General features: G+C 43.2%; 1 protein-coding gene across 1 annotated transcript in view; it reads right to left on the bottom strand.

Moving 5' to 3' along the window:
* The window catches only part of Ptgfrn (prostaglandin F2 receptor inhibitor), an 83,613-nt gene that overhangs the window by 38,924 nt on the left and 21,412 nt on the right, over nt 1-23,277 (bottom strand). Inside the window, exons 2-4 of the mRNA XM_087213315.1 lie at nt 13,679-14,047; nt 10,600-11,013; nt 5,810-6,190 (exon numbers count right to left, since the gene is read on the bottom strand). Coding sequence (XP_087069441.1) covers nt 5,810-6,190; nt 10,600-11,013; nt 13,679-14,047 — 1,164 coding nt within the window. The remainder of the gene's footprint in view (nt 1-5,809; nt 6,191-10,599; nt 11,014-13,678; nt 14,048-23,277) is intronic.

Genomic DNA, 23,277 nt, shown 5'->3' with positions numbered 1-23,277 from the left:
CCAGGATGGCATTTGCTCGTGTATGTACACACCCTCTCTGAAGCTATGGACTCCAAGAAGGCAATCTGCTCCAAAAGAAAGACTTTTATTTTTAAAAAAAAAGTGTCACCAAAGTCCTTTGTTACAACTTTTAAAAGAGTGAAAAGCTTTCAGAACCACTACTTGTAAAATCCAGTATTTTGTGCCTACTGTGTGCAGGAACCTGGCCTAGAGGTTTTCAATAGATTTCTGACCCTTACTCTCACAATTCTCTAATGACAACAAGTATGGTTATCCTAGTTTTACAGTAATAATGGTAATAATAATGGCCGTTATCAAGGGCTGTCTACATGCCAGGTACCGTACTATATGCTTCTTGCATTTCTGTTTAATCTTTGTAACACACTTATGAGACTGGTACTATTTTCATATACGTTTCCAAATGAAAAATGACAACAAAAAAAGCAAGAATAAAGCCTGAAGGAGCCAAGTCGGGAAACTAAGGACCTTCACAGTGTGTGTGTGAACGGAGTTTTAACTCAAGATCTGGCTCCCACTACAATCACACAGTACAGGCTCATTTCATATCCCAGTATCAATACTTTCTCAAAGCCTGTGGCTTCTCAGAAGACCATAGTGATGATATCCATGGAGGCTGTAACGCTAACTGCATACTGTGAGGCTGTTGTAACAACCCTTCCAAACTCAGGTATCTTGGTACAGCTAAATAGATGAACTAGATGCACAATGCGTTAGAGGAAGTGGGAGAAGGAAGACCCTGTCTCTGGGTTTTATTACTTTGAACTGAACAAGATACTTTAGATGCAGCTGAGTATATGGACCAATTGTCCTTCAGTTGCCATAATCATCATTTTATAACAATTAAATATTCTCCAACAGAGATGACTATAAATAAGGAACTACTGTTCTCGGCACTTATGCCCATCACAGCAGAGCCACAATCATGAAGATGCACTCAGCACTGACGAGCAGCCAAAATACCATCATTTGGATGGAACACCTATGTCCTACACCCAAAGTAAGTGGTTATTCTCTCTTCATCCTCACTTACTTTCCCACAGGAGGAACAATAAATTTCCAGATATGCTAGTTGGGCAGGAAAGGATTGAGTGTGGTCAATTCAGCCCTTTCCCTAGCTCCCTTGGGAGTAGCTGCTTCCAGGACACACACATTCCTAGTTCCTCCATGTTCTAAGACACATTCCTATGTCTCCTGCTTAAGAACTTGGTAGAGAAGACCTTCAAACACTAATAAATCATGATCATCACCAAAAGAATGTACTGAGCACTGACATGTTAGGTACTGTGCTAAGCACTTTATATGCACTATCCTACTATTCCAAGAAAACCAAAGATTAGAAATGTTAAACAACACACCCAAAACCACACACCTAGAAGGTGGTAGAGTGGGATTCAACACAGGTCTCCCCAGATCCAATGCTTGGCCACATGCTATTCTGCTTTCAGGAATAACCCTAGACAGACAGCACCCTAAAAAACTCTATAGATCTGAATATTATCTCTTATGGATGGCATAAAACTCTGAGGTTTCTGCTACGTACTTAGCAGATTAACAACTACTTTTAAAGAAAAATAATTACCTTCTTTGCTGGCACTGCTAGGAGAGGGGACAGTGCTTCAGTGGGGAAGCATGCTAATGAGGTTCTTAAGACTGAACAGTACAGTTCAGCTCTGCCTCCCCCACCCATCTGAAGCCTGCGGAACCCTCTCCAATTAACACCTCAGAAATCTGGTACTTTAGGCAGAGAGAGCAATCATGAGCTGCTTAGTATCCAACTCTTGCCAAAGGCTCATTTAAGACATCTGATAGCAGAGAGAGATGACTTAATGTGCAGATTAACCAGGCTGAGCTTTAGCCATACACTAAATTGGATCAACACAAAGCAGCATTTGTCCCCCATAGTAATTCAGCTTCTTGAAGAAATGCCTTCACACACTCAAGATTTATGCCCTCAGCTTTTATAGCGAGTGGATGTAAGAAACATCCATTTAAACAATCATTTAGGGCCTTTTGTAAAAGAACAGTCAAAAACACTGTGCATTATGTTATCCAATGTCCCTGGAATGAAAAAGCACATACATGATAAATTCAGTGCCAAGAAAAAGTTTGTCTTTCTCAAAGAATTTCTGTTTTCTTTCTTCAGAGAACTGCATAATCATGACTCTTTTTGTCTCGACTCTTCAAAACTTCAGAGGCAAATTCAGCCACTCATTTATCCCAACCACCTTGCAATATCTACTCTTAGAATTTCTTTTTACCCCTTTGATCTTGATTTTATTTTTATGTCTCCCGCATTGTGCTTCATTTTGCAAGCAAATGTAAATCTTTTTCTCTTTCAAAGTAGGAGGTACATCCTAAGCAAGAGGCTTTTTTTTTTCACCTTTTAAAAAAATCATCACAATCCTCCCCATGCTACAATCAGTCTTTGATTTGTCAGGCCTGCTCACAATCCTGCCCTTATGTCTTCCCAGTTAACTCAAGCAGACCCCAAGCAGCTTTAGCCACGTATCCACCTCAGAACACTGAGGTTGAGCCAAGGACAAGGACTGCCAGCTCCTCAGACTCTGCTCTGGCATCTCAGGAGCCAAGCTGATTTTCAAGGCCAAAGATGTTTCCATAAAGATGAAAACACTGAGAACAGACTTGACCATGGGCCGTAATTTGCTCCAAACCACTCTAAAGATCTCTTTTGAAATAAAGTATCGTCCACTGTGGGTGACTGTTTTCTAACAGTGGCTGTAGCATTTCCCATTCTGCATGGCCTTCTTCCCTGTGACCTTTCAGCCATTTAAGGAGCCTCTGGGTAGCTACACCACAGGGAAGGGGTCTCTTCCAACCCTTTGGCTGGGGTGGCCTCTGGATGGCTCTGACTAGTAGAACACAGTAGCAGCGATAAAGTACTGGTCTCAGGCACTGCTTTCAATTGTCCAACAACTTCTATTTCCTGCCTCTTAGAAGGCAGCAGCCACCAAATAAGAATGTGAAAACCCTGAGACTTTTCTGAGAGAAGTTCAAGCCTAAGATCAAGGTGAACGTCTACAAGAAGCCATCTAGAAGGCAATCCCTAGCCCTAGATGTCCCAGCTGTCACTATGTGCACTAGAGAAGAACCCAACTGAGTTCTTCCCTAATTCCTGATCCTTAAGATTATAAGCAAAATACAAAAGAGTGGTTTTCAGATAGGGTAAAGAGACAGCACCTGATTGGATTAAATATTTAATACACATAAAGTTCCTAGCCTAGTGCCTGCCACACAGTAAATTCTCAATAAATTGTAATTATTATTGTTGATCTGACATGTGACAAAACTGAATTTTGAGTTACACTTGTATGGGGATCCAGCTTTCTTAAGAATGCTTCTGTGACATTATGTAGTCATAGAACCTGAGATGAACTTGTGTTTGGCAAGCCACCTATATTCCTGTTTTGTTTTCTTTCTGGTTACTTCTCTGTTACTTCATGGAGACCCCAGCTGTATCTGGCAAAGAATGCATATGCACATAATGCTCGTTCCATTTCCAGAGACAACTGTTTAGGGTTGGGACAGGCATTTCAGCTTCTGGGCAGAGAATGTAGTGTGGAGGTCCTGACTAAGTGTCTGCAACCGAACTCATGCTCAACTGGTCTCCTGACAAGTGTCCAAGCAGCTGCAGGCTGTGAGTCATAGGCACAGGGAAGAGAGAGCAGATTTAAGAGGAAGAAAAGGGAAAAGTACAGTTGTTTTTATAACACCCTCCTAGTAGTTTGCTCATGTGCAAGTATCTCTGAATATTCTACAATTTGAACGTGACTATTTGCAATTCTGGTTTTCCTATGCACATATTTTAACATTACCATGGTCCCAGTATATTTACCCATTCAGCCAATATTTATTGAGTACCTAGTCTGTGCAAAGCTTTGAGGAAGGTTTGGGGTGCTGTGTACATTGCTTTTTCCAGTCAGGGAAAAGCACACTGATGACTGATGACAATGGTGCTGGCACTCCACAGGAAAACACTGACAGGATCCTTAGGATAATAACGGAGCCTTTTCCACAATTTAGCTTCTTTATTTCTTCTCACTCTCTGGAGAACACAGCCACCAACAAATCCCTTCCAGTTAAAAGAACCCACTCCCCCCCAGAGCTCCCCTCCTGGTGTCTGACAGTCCCTGAACCTTCCCCGAGGCATGCCGGGATCAATACAGGAGTACTTCAAAGAAGCCCTCAAATTGGAGTGCAGGCAGCACTTTCAAAAAAAAAAAAAAAATCCTCGAGCTGGGATTCAGAAGTTGGAGGAGGAGGGAAGGGAAAAGGAGAGCCAGCACAGGGATTTGACGGTGCCACACAATGCACTGAGGATCAGAGCTGTGAGACAAATTCAGCTCCAGAGATGAAAAATCTTTCAGTGCTGACAACATCTGTTTTATTTTGAAGGTTGCTAAGGAGAGTTCTAGCTGGGCCAACATTGTTCCAGTTCAGTACTTCAGAGTGAGTCTTGCACAAGGTTCAGACGGCAGGAATAAAAGCTCACCAGATAAACCTTGCTCCTTTTACTTTGCAGATATCAAAAGATCACTTTGCTAACAGGGATGACTAACACCCCGCCTAGTCTCAACTGCAATTGGACCGTCCCTTTTGCTTTTGCTGCTTACTCTTACTACTCTTCTCCCTGCCCGCTCTGTCCCCACTTGCCAAATCCCCATCTTTGCCAAATAAAGGTTTATTAGGGACAAACAGACAGCAAATGCACCACTAACCCAAAAAATATTTTCATGCAGAGACAAGGAAGAGCTAAGTAGGAGCTGCATGTCATGGCAGGAGAAAGTGCAGCATCAAAGCAGGAAATCACTTCCTGGTCTTTAAAGATCTGTTTTGGCTCCTAATAATTGAAGCAACATCAAATGCTGTATTAGGCCCTAAGCACTTATGGAATAGAAGAGAGATGGTACTCAAAACAGGAAAGAGCCCAAATGTGGGCCCATTACATCACAGTAATAATGTCAGTGGGAAATGAGGCTCTCTATACCCCACTTGATTCCACCCCTTCTAAATTTACTTATGATTTCGGCCATTCACAAAAATCTGGAAAAGCTAGCATACATTTTTTCCAGTAGGCTAATACGTAGAAAAAAAAAAATGGAGAAAACAAGAGCTCCTGCGAATGACCTTTACACACAACAGGAGCGCACACCAATGACCTTCACATAGATGACAAGTTGCTCTGAAATGAGTGAGTCTGCTGCTCCCTCTTGGTGTTGTGCCTGGGCTGGGAGATTGCCCAAGAAGAGCTCAGGGAAGCAGGAAGGCCTCTACATGTAACTGGCATCTGCAAATAAAATCATTTTGGGATTTTACGGCATTAGGTTAAAAAAACAAAACAACCACCTTCTGCTAGCTGAAGGAATTCTCTTTCTGCATTGGGCTTTGCAAAGCACTTGCTCCTGCCAGGAAGCACCTAGGAGTCTAGGGAGAAGAGAGGGAAAAGGGCAGTGCCCTCCCTCTAACAAAGATCCATTTCAAAGAGCCATTCAGCAGAGCTCGCACCTGCAAATGTCTGCAAGAAAAGGAAACTACATCCTCTCACATGTGGGTGTAGAGACAACCAAGGCCACATTATCGAAACATTTCCCCTTTCTGCAAGATTCTATTTTAGAATCTCATCTCCAGCTTGGGATCTATCTGAGCTCAAGTACCCTTGTCCCATACAAAGAACATCTAAATAATGCAAACGCCCAGCACCCAGACTCCTCCAGATAGCTTGAGTAGGGATTAAGTGGGAAGGCTAAGAGCCATTCTGCAAATCACTCACCTAGCCACATCACACCCACGCTGGCTGGGGCAGACATGGCCTCTGCCACCTTGTGCCAGCTCCGGTTGTGTCCTGGTGTCCAGAGTGCCACATGGCAGAAATAGTAGCCGGAGTTTTCCTTGCTAACATCTCGAACCAGTAAGTGGTAGGAGCGTGCATCCACATGACTCACAGCGATGTGAGGGGAGCTGTGCACCAGGGAGTCACGGTCCAGTCGCGCCAACACATGGCGGGCAGGCAAGGTGCTGTCGGGCGTCCTGCTGAAGAACCACGTCAGCTCGGGCCGGACGTCATCCATGCGGTCCGTGGTGATGTTGCAGGGCAGGTCGAGTTCCTTTCCTTCAGCCACTGACACATTCCTGGCCACCGCTACTCGCAGAACTTGAAAATAAAAAGCAAATACATCTAAGTACAGTGGATTATGTTTGTTCCTTCCATCTTCAATTCCCACCCTGTCTCCCTTTTGCTCAGCTCCTTTTGCGTTCTCATTTCTGCCATTAAAATGAGAAAACTTTGTATATCCTTGTAGGTGTCTGAGAAATACTTACTGAATAAATTCACATTTCTTTTTAATCTCAAAAAAATAGAGTAGCAAATATTTATATACACTTACTCTATATGCTAGGCAGTGTTCTGAGTTCTTTATAAATGTTAATCCTCAAAATAATCCTATTAGGTAGGTGCTGCTATTATTTTACTGATAAGGAAACTGAAGCAAAGAGAAGTTAAGTAACCTGCCCCAGGTCACACAGCTAATGTGTGACACAGCTGGGATGCAAATCCAGACTGCCTGCCTCTAGGAATTCTGTTAACTATTACACTACAGTTTGATAAGAAGTTTACTGAACATCACAAGACTAACCTTATAGTTTTTCTATGTGCAAGGTAAAACTACAGTGATTTTATAAAAATAATGTCAGTTTGGGGCTGGGGAATGAAAGGCAGGAAGCGACAGTAAAATTACTTTTGGGACAAAAGTAAATGCTTCTTGGCTAGGGATGTAACCCAGTGGCAGATTACTTGCCTAGAATGTGAAAGATCCTGGGTTTAAACCCCAGCACAATAACAAGGAAGGAAGGAAGGAAGGAAGGAAGGAAGGAAGGAAAAAAGAAAATTTGAAAAAAAAAAAAAAACCCATAGAAAATCCTAAAAAGACAGGAAAACCAGGAAAGTGAAACCAGACAATTTTCCTGATGAGTCAATTCTTCAAAATATAATGTACTGAGGGCATCATTTATTTCATTAGAAATGCCCACCTAAACTCAATCATGAAATAATATTCTAAAACCCAAACACAATGACTTTTGAATTATCCATGTACTGCCCTCTCTCATTAGTGTGGGTAATTAAAAAGAAGATTATATTTAGATAAAGCACTTAAGTATTTGGTGTCATGGACTCAAGGCAGATCTAGTTTTAGCATCCCCTGTCAAAGCTTTTTATGTGGAATCATTTTGCTCTACTCAGTGGGTTTTTAAAAATGAAGCTGAACATCTGTAATCTGAGTAGAAAACATACAACTTGTGATAATGCTCTGGGAACAATTACTTAGATAATAAATAGCCAACATCTTGCAGGGGATTTAAGAGGAGGCACAGCCCTGGTCTAGCAAGAATCATTCAGGATCAACTCCTGTCCCCAGGAAGCTCTAGAGGACAAAGCTGACATCCAACCCCAAGCCCACGCCCTTTGCGGGGTGTACATCACTTCCATATGGATATTTCCAAAAACTGTCAATATTTCAATCAGGTGTGTCAAGCCAACTTCAAAATCCACTCTGACAGATGAGGGAAAGTGAGGTGGGCACAGCATTAGAAAAAGGGATTTAAAAATCCAATCTCACCCTCCATCCACCTTCCAAATGCTTTCTCCTCCTACCTCTTTAAAGGGTTCAAAAGTAATCTGAGAGGATTCATGGATGCTGCCACCCTGAGCCCACACCTAATGACTGAATCACCTCTCCTCTAATGCTTCTGGTCACAGACCCTGAAATCTGCTGGACCTGTGTCTGTCAGGCCATCAGCTACTGGAGATAAAAGATGATTCAGGAGGATGTCAGGTCTGTGAAGAAACATCCAATATGTGGCTGTGGACTGCACATATGGTAAAAATGGATTCTTAGTTTCTGGAAATATTGGCAGAAATGTCTATTCAAATGCGTAGCTCACTATGTCATTTTCTTTGTACAAGTAGATTAATATCTTGCCACTTTACTAAACACAGGCCTTAAACGTTCTGGATTTGGGGGCTTACCACTGAGAGACAGGATAGAGCAGGGTGAAGGGAAAAACAGAACCAGTGTTAGGACTGTTAATGCAAGAGGGGACTCAGACAAAGCCTGTGGTGATGCAGACGCATAATATAACTGAACTCATAAATTAGACACCAAGATTTGTATCAGCCACTCCTATGAAGAAGAGGGGTGGAACACTACCACACAGGTAACCCAGCTTTGCTGTCTCAGTGGTTCTGTATCATTTATGACAACAGGGCAATCAAAGTATAGGAGCAGCAATGGAGAGTGCAGGTGCTGATAAGAAAAAAATGACCATAACCACCACAGTGCAGTGATTCTTAACCTGGAGTCTCCAAAGAGAATGTAGGGACTCTGTGAGCACAGGTGGGAAAAAACAGTCCATCTTTATTTTTATTAACCTTCCCTAAAATACAGCATCTCCTCTCATGGTGAAATCATGTTCTTGGGATTTCGCCCCCAATAGAAATCATAGATATTTTCCCATCACATTATAGTTGTTGCATATACCCTGAAACGTCATTTATATTCATTACTACACAAAAATTACAGTAGTTCTTAGGTCTCCTGTTATGTCTTATTATTAACATGTTAATAAAGAAGCATAGCATTACTATGAAACAAATTTGTCTTAAAATATGTTGATAATTACTTCAACATAATTGTTTCTCTTTGTCATTTCATGTATTGTACTTTATGAATTGAAACATACTAATTTTGAGAAAGGATCTATGGGCTTCAAAAGAGCATCAAAGAGGCCAACAGCACAAAAAAGATTGTGCATCCCCAGTCTCAGGTAAGAGCTAGACATTATTACCTGCCTAATAGGCCCAGAGCGTTCCAGTCTTATAACTAGATATTACTATGGGTTTTGTGGTGTGTTTGAAATAGTAATAATAATAAAACCACCTTTACAATTGAAATTTCTGCATAAAATGGTTAATTTGCTGTGAAACTGGAACTCTTGGCCCTCCTGACTCATTAAAATAGCTGTTTGATCAGCAAGCTGAATAGCTGCAGGTTCCATCGGGTACGTATTCTAGACAGATCTCTTCTGCTAAGGAAGGTGACCTGCATGCATCTGAAAAGTGACTTTTGCAGCCAGTGGAGGAGCCCACACTGAGCATGATGAACAGCTCCTCTCCTCCACAAAGCACTCATAAAGCTCAGTCCTGCTTTTCACATTCACTTCTACCAAATCTAGCTCTAGTGCAGTGGTGTAAATGCAGAGGCGAGTCAGCACAATGAAGACGGTGGGGACAAAACCCTTCCTGTGCTTATTGTTTTCTGCTTTCCTTCCCATATGAGGAACAAAGTGGCCACACACTCACATTCTTGCTCAGGAAATGAGTCCAGCCAAGGTCTTCCCCATTTAAAAAACAGGAGGCAGCAGTCATGACAGCAAACTACTCTGGGAAGATGCTGGACTCTCAGAAAACCAAGTGCATCTGTCCGTCCCCAAGAAGGACATCACCCTCTGACAGTCTCTTCTCTCTGCCTCTGCCAAAGCTGTAAGCCTCACAGGGTCTGAGGAGCTCCAGAGCCCAGCCCAGTGGGTTCTCCACTGAAGCTTACTAAACAGTGAGTCAACGATGGCTTTTCATATTTGTTTTTCACCTGTTTTTGTGTGTTTTCTATTTTCTTAATTCTGAAGTTGGAGGGAAGGTTTAAGCAAAAAGGCAGACTAACAGATGATAGGACAAAAGACTTCCTGTACAGACCCCAGGTCTGTATGCTCCTCGGGGATATACACTCTAGGAAGCTACAGAAGGCTCAGCCCTCAAAAGCCCCTCCTGACGGGATGGTGCCCCTGGGGGACCCCCCCCCCCCAAAGCAGGCCTAGAAGATGCAAGTTAGACCAGAGGTTTGGGGTAAGCCAGACACACATTCCAGAAGTTGTGGGGAAAGGCAGATTCAGGGACTTAGGAAACACCAGACAGAGCTAACAGCCAGGCATGGTGGTGCATGCCTATAATATAATCTCAGCATCCTGAGAGGCTCAGGCAGGGGCATCCTAAGTTTGAGCCCATCTTATTGAGACCCTGTCTCGAAAAATAAAAAGGACTGGGGATGTAGCTCAATGTGAAGGCATTGGGTTCAATCCCAAGTACCACAAAATAAATAAGAATAAATAAATACATTAATTAAAAAAAATAAGGCAACAAGTGTGGGTAGATCCCCCCCCCCCAACCCCAAACGCCCCTGGAGCACCAGGCAGGATACCATTCTGACAGGAACTATGTTCTCCATCTTTAAGAGACAGAACTGCCTTTCTATAATGAGGTGCTCAGGAACTTGGGACCAATTTCAGATAAATGCAAATGCCGCACAAACTACAGGCATTCAGCCCAAACAGATGCACCCGTCCCTAAACTATCACCACTATCCTACTCCCTCCACCCCGAGGGAGACTCACAGGTGAGACAAATGGATCTGTCAGAAAAGATGGGGCTCCCTCGCCTAGATGGTTACACCGTCACTGGTCACAGCGTGAGACCCGCGTGTAAGACACCGTTTCCCGTTTCCGGAAGCTCACCTGTGGGCTGGATCACCACGGTGGCAACCTCCACGGCCTTTTCCTGGATCTCTTGCCAGTATCCCTGCTCGGCGATCCACTCGCTGACCACACACCTGTAGGAGCCCTGGTCGGCGGACAGCGCGTGGGCCACGGAGAGGCGGTAGGCGTCGGCGCCCGCCGTGTCCAGCCGCACATCCCCGCTGTGGTAGCGCTGCTCGTAGCCAGGGCCCGGGCGGAACCTGCCCTCGTGGGTGAGCGCAACGACGGCCCTGTGCGCCGGGCCACGGTGCAGCTCCCACAGCAGGGCCAGGTGCGTGTGCAGCTGCGAGTTGGAGGCGGCGGCGCAGCGCACCTCGAAGGGCTCTCCCTCACGCAGGCTCAGGCTGGGCGGCGGCCTTGCGCTCGGGCCCACGAGCAGGGCGTCGGCCAGCACTGCGGGGACACAGAGAGCACAGTCAGTCCGCAGCCTCACGCCGGCCAATCCCACCTGGCACTGGCGGGCCACCTGCCAGGACTCCGGCCTTGAGCCAAGCCCACAGCTGTGCCCCAAGACTACTCCCCACTGTGCCCTGTTCTGATGCCCACATGGGCTCATCTTTCCATTTGGACCCATGTATCATCTCAAATGGCTTTTCCAACTTGAAAAAGCCAAAACAAATGAATGAAAAGGAGAAAAGACAGAAGAGAGGAGAAGGGGGAGGAGGAGGAGGGCGGGGGGGGGAGAGGGGGAAAGGCACTAATAAAACCCCCTGCTAGAACGGGGTGTAGTGAATGAAAACTCCCAGTGTGGGAGCTGAGCTTTGAGGATGTGCTTTGTCACCCTGGGCCAAGTTACTTTACCCCTCTGTGCCTCCGTTTCCCAAAAAGGGGACGACAACTGGACCTTCTTCATGGAGGCAATATGTGAGTTCAAAAGTTAAAAAGCATCAGGAGAAAATGCCTGTCAGCCACAGGGGTGGAGCAGAGAGCCCAGAGCCTGCGGATGAGGCAACTTTCTAAGGGTTAAAGCAACCGGACTGGCAGGGGGCAAAGGACGACAGGAGTTGCCTGTGGCTCCTGACCTGAGGCCTGCCAGAGAGCAAGCAGGGCGAGTGGAGGGCATCCATGAGGTGGGACCTGGCCACCGGAAGTGAAGGCTCAGCCGTGCGCTGTTAGGGCCTACTGGAAGAAGGACTTCCAGAGTCTAGAAAAGGGCACCAGAGATCAAGGAAGTGTCAGCGAGAGCTATTCTGGAAGAGACATGATAAGCAACAGATTCTGGTAACCGGAGAGGGGCCTCTAGCAACGGCCAGGGATTATCCATGAGCTGGAGAAGAGAATTCTCAAGCAGCAGGATTCATCCTCTCTTTGGGTTTTTCTCAATTCCTCATTCAGAAACAAATTCAGTGTTCTTGAGAAGGGATTACTTTAAAACTGCTGCACCTCAAAGATCCAGCCCTCGTGTGGAATGAATATGGTGACCTTCGAGTATGTACAGTGGTCTGGGGGCCTGGCTAACCTGACTCAGTTCTCAAGGCCAGTTCATGTCTTGGGCCGTGGACGAACAGTTTCAAGACCCATGAAGCTAAGGCCAGACAGACACTGGGCCAAGGCAGCATCTGCCAGAGGCTCCCCAGGGCAGCCAGCCAGTCTCTCCTGGTCATGCATCTGCATTCCTGAGCCAAGAAAACCCTCCCTGCTTCTCCTGCCACCCTCTCGTCCCTCGTGAGAATCACAGGGGAGACAAGGGTGCATCCAACCCGATGGAGGGTGATACGTTGCATTAATTCTACAGGAAGGATATCTTTTTGGATTACTTTTTCTAAAAAACACCTTCAAGACTTTCTATAGGAGTATGGACGAGGTAGATGTGATGTGTTAGTGCTTTATTACCTACTTGATGGAACGCTGTTTTACCCCTTATGACTCTCTAGTGAGTAACAGGATTTGAAATATGGTAGGTCCTACCAAACATTTCAGTAGCAATGAATGTCTAGATCAACCTTCTCTTTTTATAGCATCTTGTATATTTTCTACTTTCCTGAGAATTACATACATTCCTACCCAGATATCAATCATTTGGGGAACAAGGCAGAGCACACATAAATGCATAAAAGTAATAATAATAATAATGTTTCTATTTTGTCAGCCTCAAATTGGTTCATTCTTGCTCAATTATTAATTAGCTGTGTGATTTGGGGCAAGTAATTAACCTGTGCTCTTCTATTTCCACATGTGTAAATTAGGGAAATATTTTGCCCTATCTTCTTCACTTGGTTCAGAGAATTGAATGTTTAGTTAGTCTAAAAGGACAATAGGAAAAATAATACTCTGGGAGGCTGAGGCAGGAGGATCTTAAGTTCAAGCCCAGCCTGGGGAACTTAGGGAGATCCTGTCTTTAAAAAAGAAACTCAAAAGGGTGGTGCAAAGGCCCTGGGCTCAGTCCCCAGTAACAGACACACAAAACAACAACAAAAACAAAATCCAAGACATTCCACATACAACAGATGTTATTATTTGCATAGCCAGGCCAATAAACTTAGCAGTGACCGTGCTGTTCTCTCTCTATATGTAGCACAAACTTATTCCGGCATGAACAGGTTCTTGAATCATGAAAGCCACAAAGAAAGATGAACTTTATAGCACCTGCTTCTCCCATAAACCGCAGCACCACTATCATGACCATCACCTTCCTCCCATGAACCTGAGAAAGCTTGCTAGGCACTGCTCTCAGGCCTGGCTCACGGGGACTCTCCTGGCCGCATAGCCTTTAAGGTAAGTACTCTGGCACTGAGGAGGAAGATGGGCCTGAAACACGCTCATGGCCACATGGCCGACAAGTGGCAGGGCTGGCAACCAGACTGAGTCCAGGCAGCTCGGCTCCAGAGTGGAGCTCTGGGTCACCACTCTGTGCTGCCTCCAACTTCCTGGCCGTGGGATGTTTCAGAAGCATAACGGAGAGAAGAGGAAAGGCACGCAGAGGGCACCGGCCCACCCTCTTAATCGGGTGAGACGCTATTACTCCACTGGACAGGGGTTAGGGTTCCCGACAAAGTGACCCACGGCGATGGCAGAGGAAGGACTGGCCCAGCACAGCGACCCCATGTGAGCACAGTACCTTTGACCTGCACCGTGTCCTCATAATTGCCCTGGACAGTGGCGTCTGTGCTGGGGGTTGAGCACTTGTAGTGGCCTTGGTCCAAGGGCTGCACGTTCTTTATGTGCAGCTCCACAGCATCATTGGCGGTTCTCCTTAACAGGATCTCGCCCCTTTGCAGCCGCTCCTGGTACAGCTGGGCAGGGAAGCTGGCCTCCCAGGTGCTCGCGAGCTCCACGAAGCTGCTCCCCGAAGATGAGAAGCTCCAGTCGAAGTTCTGTTCGCTGGGGCCATCGTAGTCGCTGACATTGCAGGGGATGACCAGCTCAGTCCCTACCACTCGGACTAGGGTCCCCGCGGGGACTCTCACCACTCGCCCTCGGCAGAGAGCTGCAATGACAGGAGATGAAAGGTAGGTCTTTAATCACAGAAGCAAGCCGCTCCCAGGACAACTGTGGCAAACCCAAGGGTGCTCCTGCTCACAGGCCAGGGCAGAAGTACAGCTTCCAAACCTCTGGGGAAAGTGGGTCTCTGCAGAAGGGGGTGAAGCCGGCCCTAGAATCGTGAACAAGCAACACCACCCTGAAACAAGCAGCTCTCACACACCAGTTTCCTGGGATTGACGGGGAGGAAGATCAAACTTTAAAAGTAGGCTAATCATAACCCTGAATAGCTTCGTCCGCTCATTACTATTTAACATACCATTATCCCTCAGTGTGATGAAGAAGTATTTTAGGTTCTGTGTGAAAGAAGAGGACACAGCTAATCAAGTATTTACATTTCTGCCCATCCTATATCAACCCTCATCCCTAGAGACTATTCCCTGGGGCTCTGAAGACCTGATTTACAGTGATGGATGCCAATTTTTAAATCCTAGAGTGGCCTGCTGATAAAATGATTTAACTCCTGTTATCTGACGTTGCCTATAAATTAATTTTAAAATATGATGATTCTACCAAGTATTAATTTTCTATTTTCTGGCTCATTTCCTTCTCTCTACTTTTCACCCTGATCTAAATTCAGAATGAGAATGGGAAGCTCAAAGGGAGGGAGTCTGGCTGGTTGCTGGCATTGCTGAGAATCGCTTGCTGCTGGGGACAGATCTGTGGGCAAAGCCAAGGGTTAACTGGTGTTCCCTTCCTGGAGAGTGAGTAGGTAACCCATGCAGACCTGGCACCTGTGAGTCCTTGCAGAAGGCTGCCTTCCCATGCACTTCGGCCCAATTTTGTAGGTATTTACTAGCTGTGTTTAGCATTTCCATCCAGACTGAATAACCACAAGTGGCTCCTTGACATTTCTGTGAACAGGAATCGCAATAAGGAACCTGGGGGGAAAAGCACAGCTTGGAAATCAAGGAGACCAGGTCTCCATCTCTTTTAGCTCTGTCTTCCTCAACTAATAGGACAAGATGGTAACATTTCGGTCATGTAACGAAATGCTCAGCTGAAAGTCTGCCGCATAATTAGGGCTCAATAAAATGAGACCTTCCATTATTTATCGTCAATTTTGTATCCTGGACCCCAAATTTGTATGTTGAAGTCCCAGCTTCCAGTTCCACAGGGTATGACCTTATCTGGGAGTAGGGTCCTTGTAGACATAATCAGTGATGCTGTGACAAGGTCATACTAGAGTGGGCCCCACCCAGGTCACTGGTAAGCCTTTGAAGGAGTAAGTCTGGACACAAACACACACTGCAAGAACCCCATGTGATGGCGAAGGCAGGTATCAGGGTGATACAGCCACAAGCCACAGAACAGCAACAACTGCCAGCAAGACACTGGAGAGGCCAGGGAGAGGTGAGCGCCGGATTCTTACAGGCCTCAGAAGGAACCTGCTCTACTAATTTCTTGATCTTGGACTTCAGGTTTCATAACTGTGACAGAGGGAGCTCTGATTTAAGCCACACGGTTCATGTACTTTGTTGTGGCAGTTTCAGTAAACTAATACACCACTGCTGCTGCTTTTCACAAGTTTAAACTCTGGGTTACCAGCCATTAGTGGGTTGTGAAATGCACTTACAGTGGTTGCGCCTTTTTAAAATGGAATTTTAAATGAACAGAAATGATTAGAGTATATTGCATTTAGTAAGGGGTAAATATTGTTTTATTATATAGTGTTTTGTTAAGAGAGCAAAGGTACACGAGTACGGGACTATGATGAAAACACAATATTTAAATTTGGGTTAAGGTTAAAAAGAAAAGTTGATGAACGCTTTTTTTAAAGCTATCTCTTGTTTTCCTCATCCATTATCATTTCCTTTGACAAGGGAAAAAGAAATTATGTAAGAAAAACAGTGATGTGGGACGGCATGGATTCTGAGCAGGGTTTGGCCACTTTCCCCTCCCAGCCCCCGAGGCAGGTCCAGACTGAACTTGTATTCTAAGAAAAGCTGGTAAACCCTAAAGGATGTAGCTAGTAGAGTGCTTGTCTGGCATATACAAGGTCCTGGGTTCTAACCTCATCACTGCAAAAAGTTAATCAAATAAAGTATTACTGAGCATGGTGTTGCATGCCTGTAGTACCAGCTACTCAGAAGGCTAAGTCAGGAGGAGCACTTGAGCTCAGGAGTTTCAAGTCAGCCTGGAAAACATAGTGAGATCGTATCTCTTAAAAAAAAAAGTTTTAGGGGCCGGGGATTTAGCTCAGTGGTTCCGCCGCCTGCCTCACAGGCGTAAGGTCCCGAGTTTGATCCCTGGTACCAAAAAAAAAAAAAAATTTTTAAAGTTGGTAACTCAGAAGAGTAACGGGTCACCACCTATCTTCTGGCAAAGTATGGTAGAACCAACTCCAAATACTATTCAGGAGTACTCTGGAACATGCTACTTTCTTTCTATGCATCCAGGGGAAAGCTCTGCTATCAAGGAGATACCAGTCATGCTGGTATGAGCTCATCACAGTGTGCAACTCAGTGACTTTAGGATGACATCATGACCTCCACACCTACTATGTCCCACAGGGAACCCGTAGCAAGGGCCCCAGGTTCCTTAACTGTCTTCAGAGAGGCTCACCCTGCACCTCTGGTCCTGGGCTTGGGCCTTGGGGCTAAGACCAGATGAGTCGGAATTCTGTTTGCTCGGAAGCAGCACACAGCCAACACTTCCGACCTTATGAAGAAGCCATCTGAAGAGACCCAGATCAACAGTGGGACCACAGAGGTGAAGAGAACACACCCCTGAGACCTAGACCCTGCCACGCCTTTTCGGCCATGTCCCCTGCACCCAAGCCTACCCATCTTCCTTTCCCCGGATGTCTCAGCTCCCTGCAATTCCACTCACCTCCATTTATGTTTTATAAACAAATTTCTGTCACTGGCAAGTCAAAGAGCATTGAAACAATGCATATTTCCGTCCAGCAGTGGCCACCTGTCTGAAGCCATCATCACCACAGCTCACAAAGAGAATGAGTGGTTGTATTTTTACATTCCATTTTAAAGACCATGAGAAAATTCGGATCCCTTCTTGAGTCCTTTCAGCAGAAAGCAGGGGAAGTTGTCCTCAGACGCAACTCAGCTTTGTGCCATCTACGAAGTGGAGCCCATGTTACTATACCCACTGTGGGCTGTGGGAAGGATTACATAAGCCAGTGCATTTGCAGTATGGTGACGGTGCCTGGCACATGGCAAGGATCTGTGGTCATCTGCTAGGTGGCCACCTCTGGAATAAACTTTGCACTCATCTTTCACCTTGCTTGCTTGGCAAAGCTTACAAGGGAATTTCCAAGTGTGTAAATCTTCTCTATTCCTATCAGTTGTCAAGAAGTTGGCTCACAGGGCCTTCAGGCACGAGCCTGTTTCTCTTGTGAGATTTCTATCCTGCTCCTGGTGATTGGTGCTTTGGAAACAAATCCAGCTCCTTGTCTCAACTCTCGGTCCTTCCTCCGAGTGGTAGCCAAAATCATCTTTTTGACGTAACCATCCTATGTCATTCCACTGATCAAATATCTTTAATGGCTGTTCATTACCTATAGGGCAAACCTGGCCCATGCCACCATCCCTCTCACCTGCCTTATCGCAGCAGCCCCTATCTCCTGGCTCTCTCCTCAATGCAATGTGATCTTAAAACTTCCTTATATCTTACTCTGTCCAAAATGCTCCAGGCATTCCCCCATTTTACACAGACAAATGCCAAAATCCTCACGAGGCCTCATAAGGCCTGGCTCTGTTTCTCTGACCTCACATCTGTTCCTCTCCCTTTACTATATGCAGCTATGCTCTCCTTCCAAGGTTTTCTTGAATAAGCCATACCCACCTGAACCTCAGGGCCTTTGCACATTTCTTCCGCCCACAGCATTCTCAGATATTCATTCTGCTGGTTCCTTTACCAGCTTCAGATCTTTATTCTAATGTTGCCTTCTTAGGATTTTCTGACTAACCTAAAATGGTATCTGCCTACTCCATTACTGTTCCTACTAAAATTTCCCCTTATTACCACTAATACACTATGTGAACTTACTATTGTGTATTATCAGTCTCTTCCCACTAGAATGTAGGTTCCATAAGAACAGTGATCTTTGTATCTTTGTGTGTTTTGTTCACTGTTAAATGCTAGTGTCTTTTTTTTTGAGACAAAGTCTCGCTATGTAGCCCAGGCTGGCTTCGAATACACAGCGATCCTTCTGCCCAGATAAATGCTAGTGTCTTGAACAGGATCTGGTGCATAGTAATTTTTCAATAACTATTTGCTAAATGAGTGGATGAATAACAAATCACCTTCACTTTCTGGAAATGCCATGCTCTCTGGTGCTCCATGCCCCATGCTTCCGAGCCTGGAATGCTTTCCCAACAATCCTCAACGTTTGATTTCCCAGCACCACCTCCTCGAGGAAACCTTCCCCAGGCCCCTGGGATTGCTAAGGTACTCACTCCTTCCTCCATGTTCCAACTCAACCTGCCAAAGTGCCTTTGACAATGGCTGTGTTACAGTGCCGCTGGGAAAAATAAAGCAGATATGAACAGTTGCTTGAAAGATCAAATTCTAATCTGAAAAGACATAAACCTGAGCAATGTCTTGCATGCAGAACTGGGATACTCCCTCATCTGAGCAAATTGAGATTTTTACATTTTGTAACAGAATTTCAACTTGCCACCAGCAATCTGGTATTTAGTACAGATTTCCTTTAATATTGTTAAATAACAGCAAATGATACTTAAAAATAAATATAACTTGTAAAAAATAAGACATATGGTTCTTCTCAAATCAAAAAGAATATCTACATAGTTACACATTGCCAGTTTTGTCAAAATCTTTTGTAACAGCTGATAACTAAGGAAAGAGAAAAGGAAAAACTTCCTCTAGTTTTCCAAGTTCTACCAGTGTTTCAAATTAAAAGCCCCAAACACTTGTGAACCTGAACTATGTTAGTGTGGTTCCTAACAAAAATGTCTTTAATCTGGGTATGTTGGTGTATGCCTTTAATTGCAGCACTCTGTTGGCACATATATATGCTCAGTTGCTGATACTGCAAAAAAAAAAAGTCTTTAAAATGTTACAATTTAAAATGATGGCTTCCTTTGTTTTGTTTCTGTTTGTTTGGGGTTTTTTGAGTAAAGGGATCGAACTCAGGACCTTGTGCTTGCGAGGCAGGTGGCGGAACCACTGAGCTAAATCCTTGGCCCATGGCTTCATTTGTTTTTAAGGTCAACAGAAGTAGCTTAATATGAAAACCTTTTCTTTATCCACTTTAAAAGTACTATTGAACATATCTCATAAAATTTCATTAAAATGTACTGCCTGAAAAAAATTCCTGTTGATGGACAACTGGGAATTCTTTCCCCCAAATAGGTACCTCTCACCATTCAGGTGCCAAATCAGTAGTAATCTCAATTACTAAGGGGCTCGGTCTCATGTTCTTGTGCCTCGATTAGACTGGACTCTTACACAAGACTCAGAACCTTCCAACATCCACTCTTACTACCTTCTAATTGCCATTTAATTTTTTTCTCTGCTTAAACCTACAAAAACCAAATCAAAACAAACATCTAACATACTTTTCACTGCTAACTCCATCTCCCTTATCCCAACTTCCATGCTCTCCTACTGCCAATAAATATAATATCCATATTTCTTTTTACCTTGGGCTTCAAGAAAGATCAGTACTAAATACGATGTTTGATTATGAAAACCATTCATAGTTTATAAATTTCCATAATTATTTTCCTTTATATTTTCTTCTATCTTCTCTACTGCCCTTGTACTTTTGACTTTTTACCTTAAGGTTCTCATTGCATGTGTATTTCATTGTAACTTGCCTCCGGAGAGGAATAAATAGGTATAAATTTCAAAAGACCAATAATTCAGGCTTCTTCTTCCCAGAGTTTTGCTTTTTGCCATGATAAAAGTAGATTGCGTCAGATCAACTCCCCCTCAGATAACAACTACAGAAGACAGATAAAATACAAGAAAAAGCTAAGTGGATGTATTGGTGAAAAATCAAGATACAGTCAGTAAGTAAAACCTTGGATTACAAGTAACTTGTTTTTCAGACAAGCAAGTATCTCTCCTAATTTTAACTTGATAAATGAGCAATGTCTTGGAATACAAGTAGTATGTGACGTCAAACATCACATGATCACAACTCAGCCAATGGTCCCCCCTTCCTCTCTCTGCAGGATTATGAGTAAGTGTCTCCCAACAGCAAGAGGTTATGGAGGAGCTCTTGTCTGCAGAGGAGGAAGAAAACAAAGCAGAAAGGTCCCTCACTTCAAATGAAATTAGGGAAATGTGTAAAATGTGGGAAACAGTACAAATTTCATAGAAAAGCACCACCCAAATAAGGCTGTAGCAGCATGAGTGGTGAAACTGTTTAACAACAATGCAATGCTACATTTTATTAAAATCCTCAAAAAGAGGCAAAGCAATTGTCATTGGATAGGTTCCTTGTTAAAGTTTCATGAAAAGAAAAAGAGTACATGGAGCCAATAGATAGCAGTGATTCCGTTAGGGATAAAGTCATCCTAAATAATAACCCTCCTCTCTCTTGTCTCCCTCACACCAGTCACGAAGGTTTTCAAAGGTAAGTTCAGGTTAATTTATTTTTCTTTATATTTTGTATTTTCTTTATAATTTTGTATTATATTACACGATTGTGATCATTTTTATATGAATATTTTTGGGTTGTAGAACAAATCATCTGAGTTTCCATTATTTCTTATAGTGAAATGTGCTTTGATGTACAAGTGCTTTGGATTACAAGCATGTTTCTGGAACAAATTATTCTCACAAACCAAGATTTTACTGTCATCAAGCTGAAAGAGCCAAGATCACTGAAACACAGTGAGGAAGACCCAACAAAATCTATTGCTTTTTCCCTTAAGAAATATTTTAGTGGTATAGGCCAGAGAACAAGTAGAAATTAGTAACTCAGAGCTTCCAGCAACTCATAGGTCAAGCAAAAAGACAACTGTGAAGTTTAGGGATATTAAGAAGGTCAGAGTTGGAGGACCCAAGATCCTACAAGAAAAAAACCAACAGAGGAAAAATCAGCCAGAAACTGGTATCATGAAAGGTGCATTGAGGGGTGTGTGTGTGTGTGTGTGTGTGTGTGTGTGTGTGTATGTGTAAGTAAGTGTGGGAGGTGGCTAAAAGACTATGCAGAAAATAAATACTAACAGAATGAAAGATTAAAGAATCTTTTCATCCCAGTACCAGAAAAAAAAATGTTTTCAATCATCTCACAGAACGGGAAAACAAAAACTGGAATTCTGAGTTTATAAACAAATGTGGACTGTAGTAAACATCAAGTCTTTTAGTTATAACCCTATAAAGGTTATGCCCTTGGAGTAAAAACAAAGCTGAAAAGAAAACCTAGTTCTTATTAAGACAAATCCACTCTAAAAGCATCTGAATTCCTCGCCAGACTAAGGTGAGGTTCTCTACATTACTGGCCTTCTAGGAAGAACATAACATCATAAAGAACCTCTACATGTTTTTCAGTGTTCAACCACAACTTACCAGACATTCAAAATGACAAAACCAGGAAAGAACAGAAAAATAGAAATAGATCTATAGGAATCCAAATGAACATTAAAATAACTATGATTTATTAAAGAAAGAGAAAATCAGGATTTCACTTTCTAAACTGGAATCTATTAAAATAATCAAATTGAAATTATAGAACTAAAAAAACACATGATGTGAAATTCAGATTTCACTAAGTGCCTCACAAGTGCAAGGTTCCAAGTTCAATCCCCAGTACCAAAAAAAAAAAAAAAAAGTTCACTAAATGAGCCTGATAGCAGATTAGATGAAGCATAAAGAAGATAGTGTAAGTAATCCAAAATAACGTCTAAGGTATGAAAAAAAGGATAAAAAGTACAGAAAAGTCTATGAAATAAGTGAGACATGGTAAAAAGGTTGAAAATATGTGTAATGGTGTCCTAACAGGGAACAGAGAGGAAGAATAGAGTAGAATGAGGCAGAGTTAATTCTTGAAAAGATAATGGCTAAGATTTTAATTAAACAAAAGACAGCATGCCATAGAAGAAAGATGTGCTATGTGCCACAAGCAGGATAAATACAAGGAAAACCTTACCTAGGTACATCATAGTAAAACTCCCAAGAGGCAGAGATGGGAACAACAATACAACTGGATAGCTGACTCTCAACAAAGACAATGTTCATAAAACCATGGAATGCTATTTTTTAAATAAAAGAAAATAACTATCAGCCAGACTTCTATATACAGAAAACTATTCTTTAAAAGGATGGCAGAATAAATACACATTCAAACAATTCTCAACAAGGGAAAGAATAACATCACAAAGAAATACTAAACAGAGTTCTTCAAACGGAGAGAAAATGGTCCAATTTTGGAATCATGAAAATGTAAGAAGGCTAAAGGAGTAACAGAAAGGGTAACCATGTAGTTAGATCTAATGAATACTGATTATATAACATTAGTAATGTCTTTGGGAATTTAAAATATGATATCAACAGCATAGGAAGTGAAGGGATGGGTGAATAAATTGGAGCTTAAATGTGGACAATCTTTCTTTACCCAAAGTGACAAAAAGTCCATTAATAGACACAAATAAGTCAGTGATATGTATTCTAGTCTCTATGATAACCACAAGAATGAAAGACATGGTAACAAGTTAATGGGATAGGAAGAATAGTGTAGGTACTTGATTAATAAAAGAACCAAAAATTTCAGCTAAAATCCTATAGGCATTTCTCAAGTATTTATTTAGTAGTGTATTCAGTTTGACTTATTATCAAATCGCCAAATCTCTTTCAACAAGAACGCTGGGATTAAATAAAAGGAGGAATAATAATAATGTGTCTCTGATATGCCATGCACCAAATCAGGTGCTATTCACAAAGTTATCTTAATTCAAAGAACACAACTCTTAAGGTAGGTACTTCCCCTTTACCATAGACGTGAGGAAAAAGAGACTGAAGGAAGCGGAATACAGAGGCCCCTAACAGCTATTAAGTGAGGAACTCAAACCCAGGTTTTTCTGGCCTATATACTGCACTAGCAAGCAACATGGGCTGGGTTGGTTTGCCTTCAACTGTTTCTGTTGATTCTGAAGAGGAAGAAGAAATAGCTTGAAATTCCCTATAAAATATTTCATATTCTCCAATAGCAATGTGAACCAGGTAGGCAGCAAATAAATGAGT

The sequence above is a fragment of the Heterocephalus glaber genome, unplaced genomic scaffold, assembly GCF_053883595.1.
Source record: "Heterocephalus glaber isolate CG9 unplaced genomic scaffold, H.glaber_assembly_v1.0 deba00001442, whole genome shotgun sequence".
In the NCBI taxonomy this organism is placed as follows: Eukaryota; Metazoa; Chordata; class Mammalia; order Rodentia; family Bathyergidae; genus Heterocephalus; species Heterocephalus glaber.
This window is presented reverse-complemented; position numbering and strand designations above follow the sequence as displayed.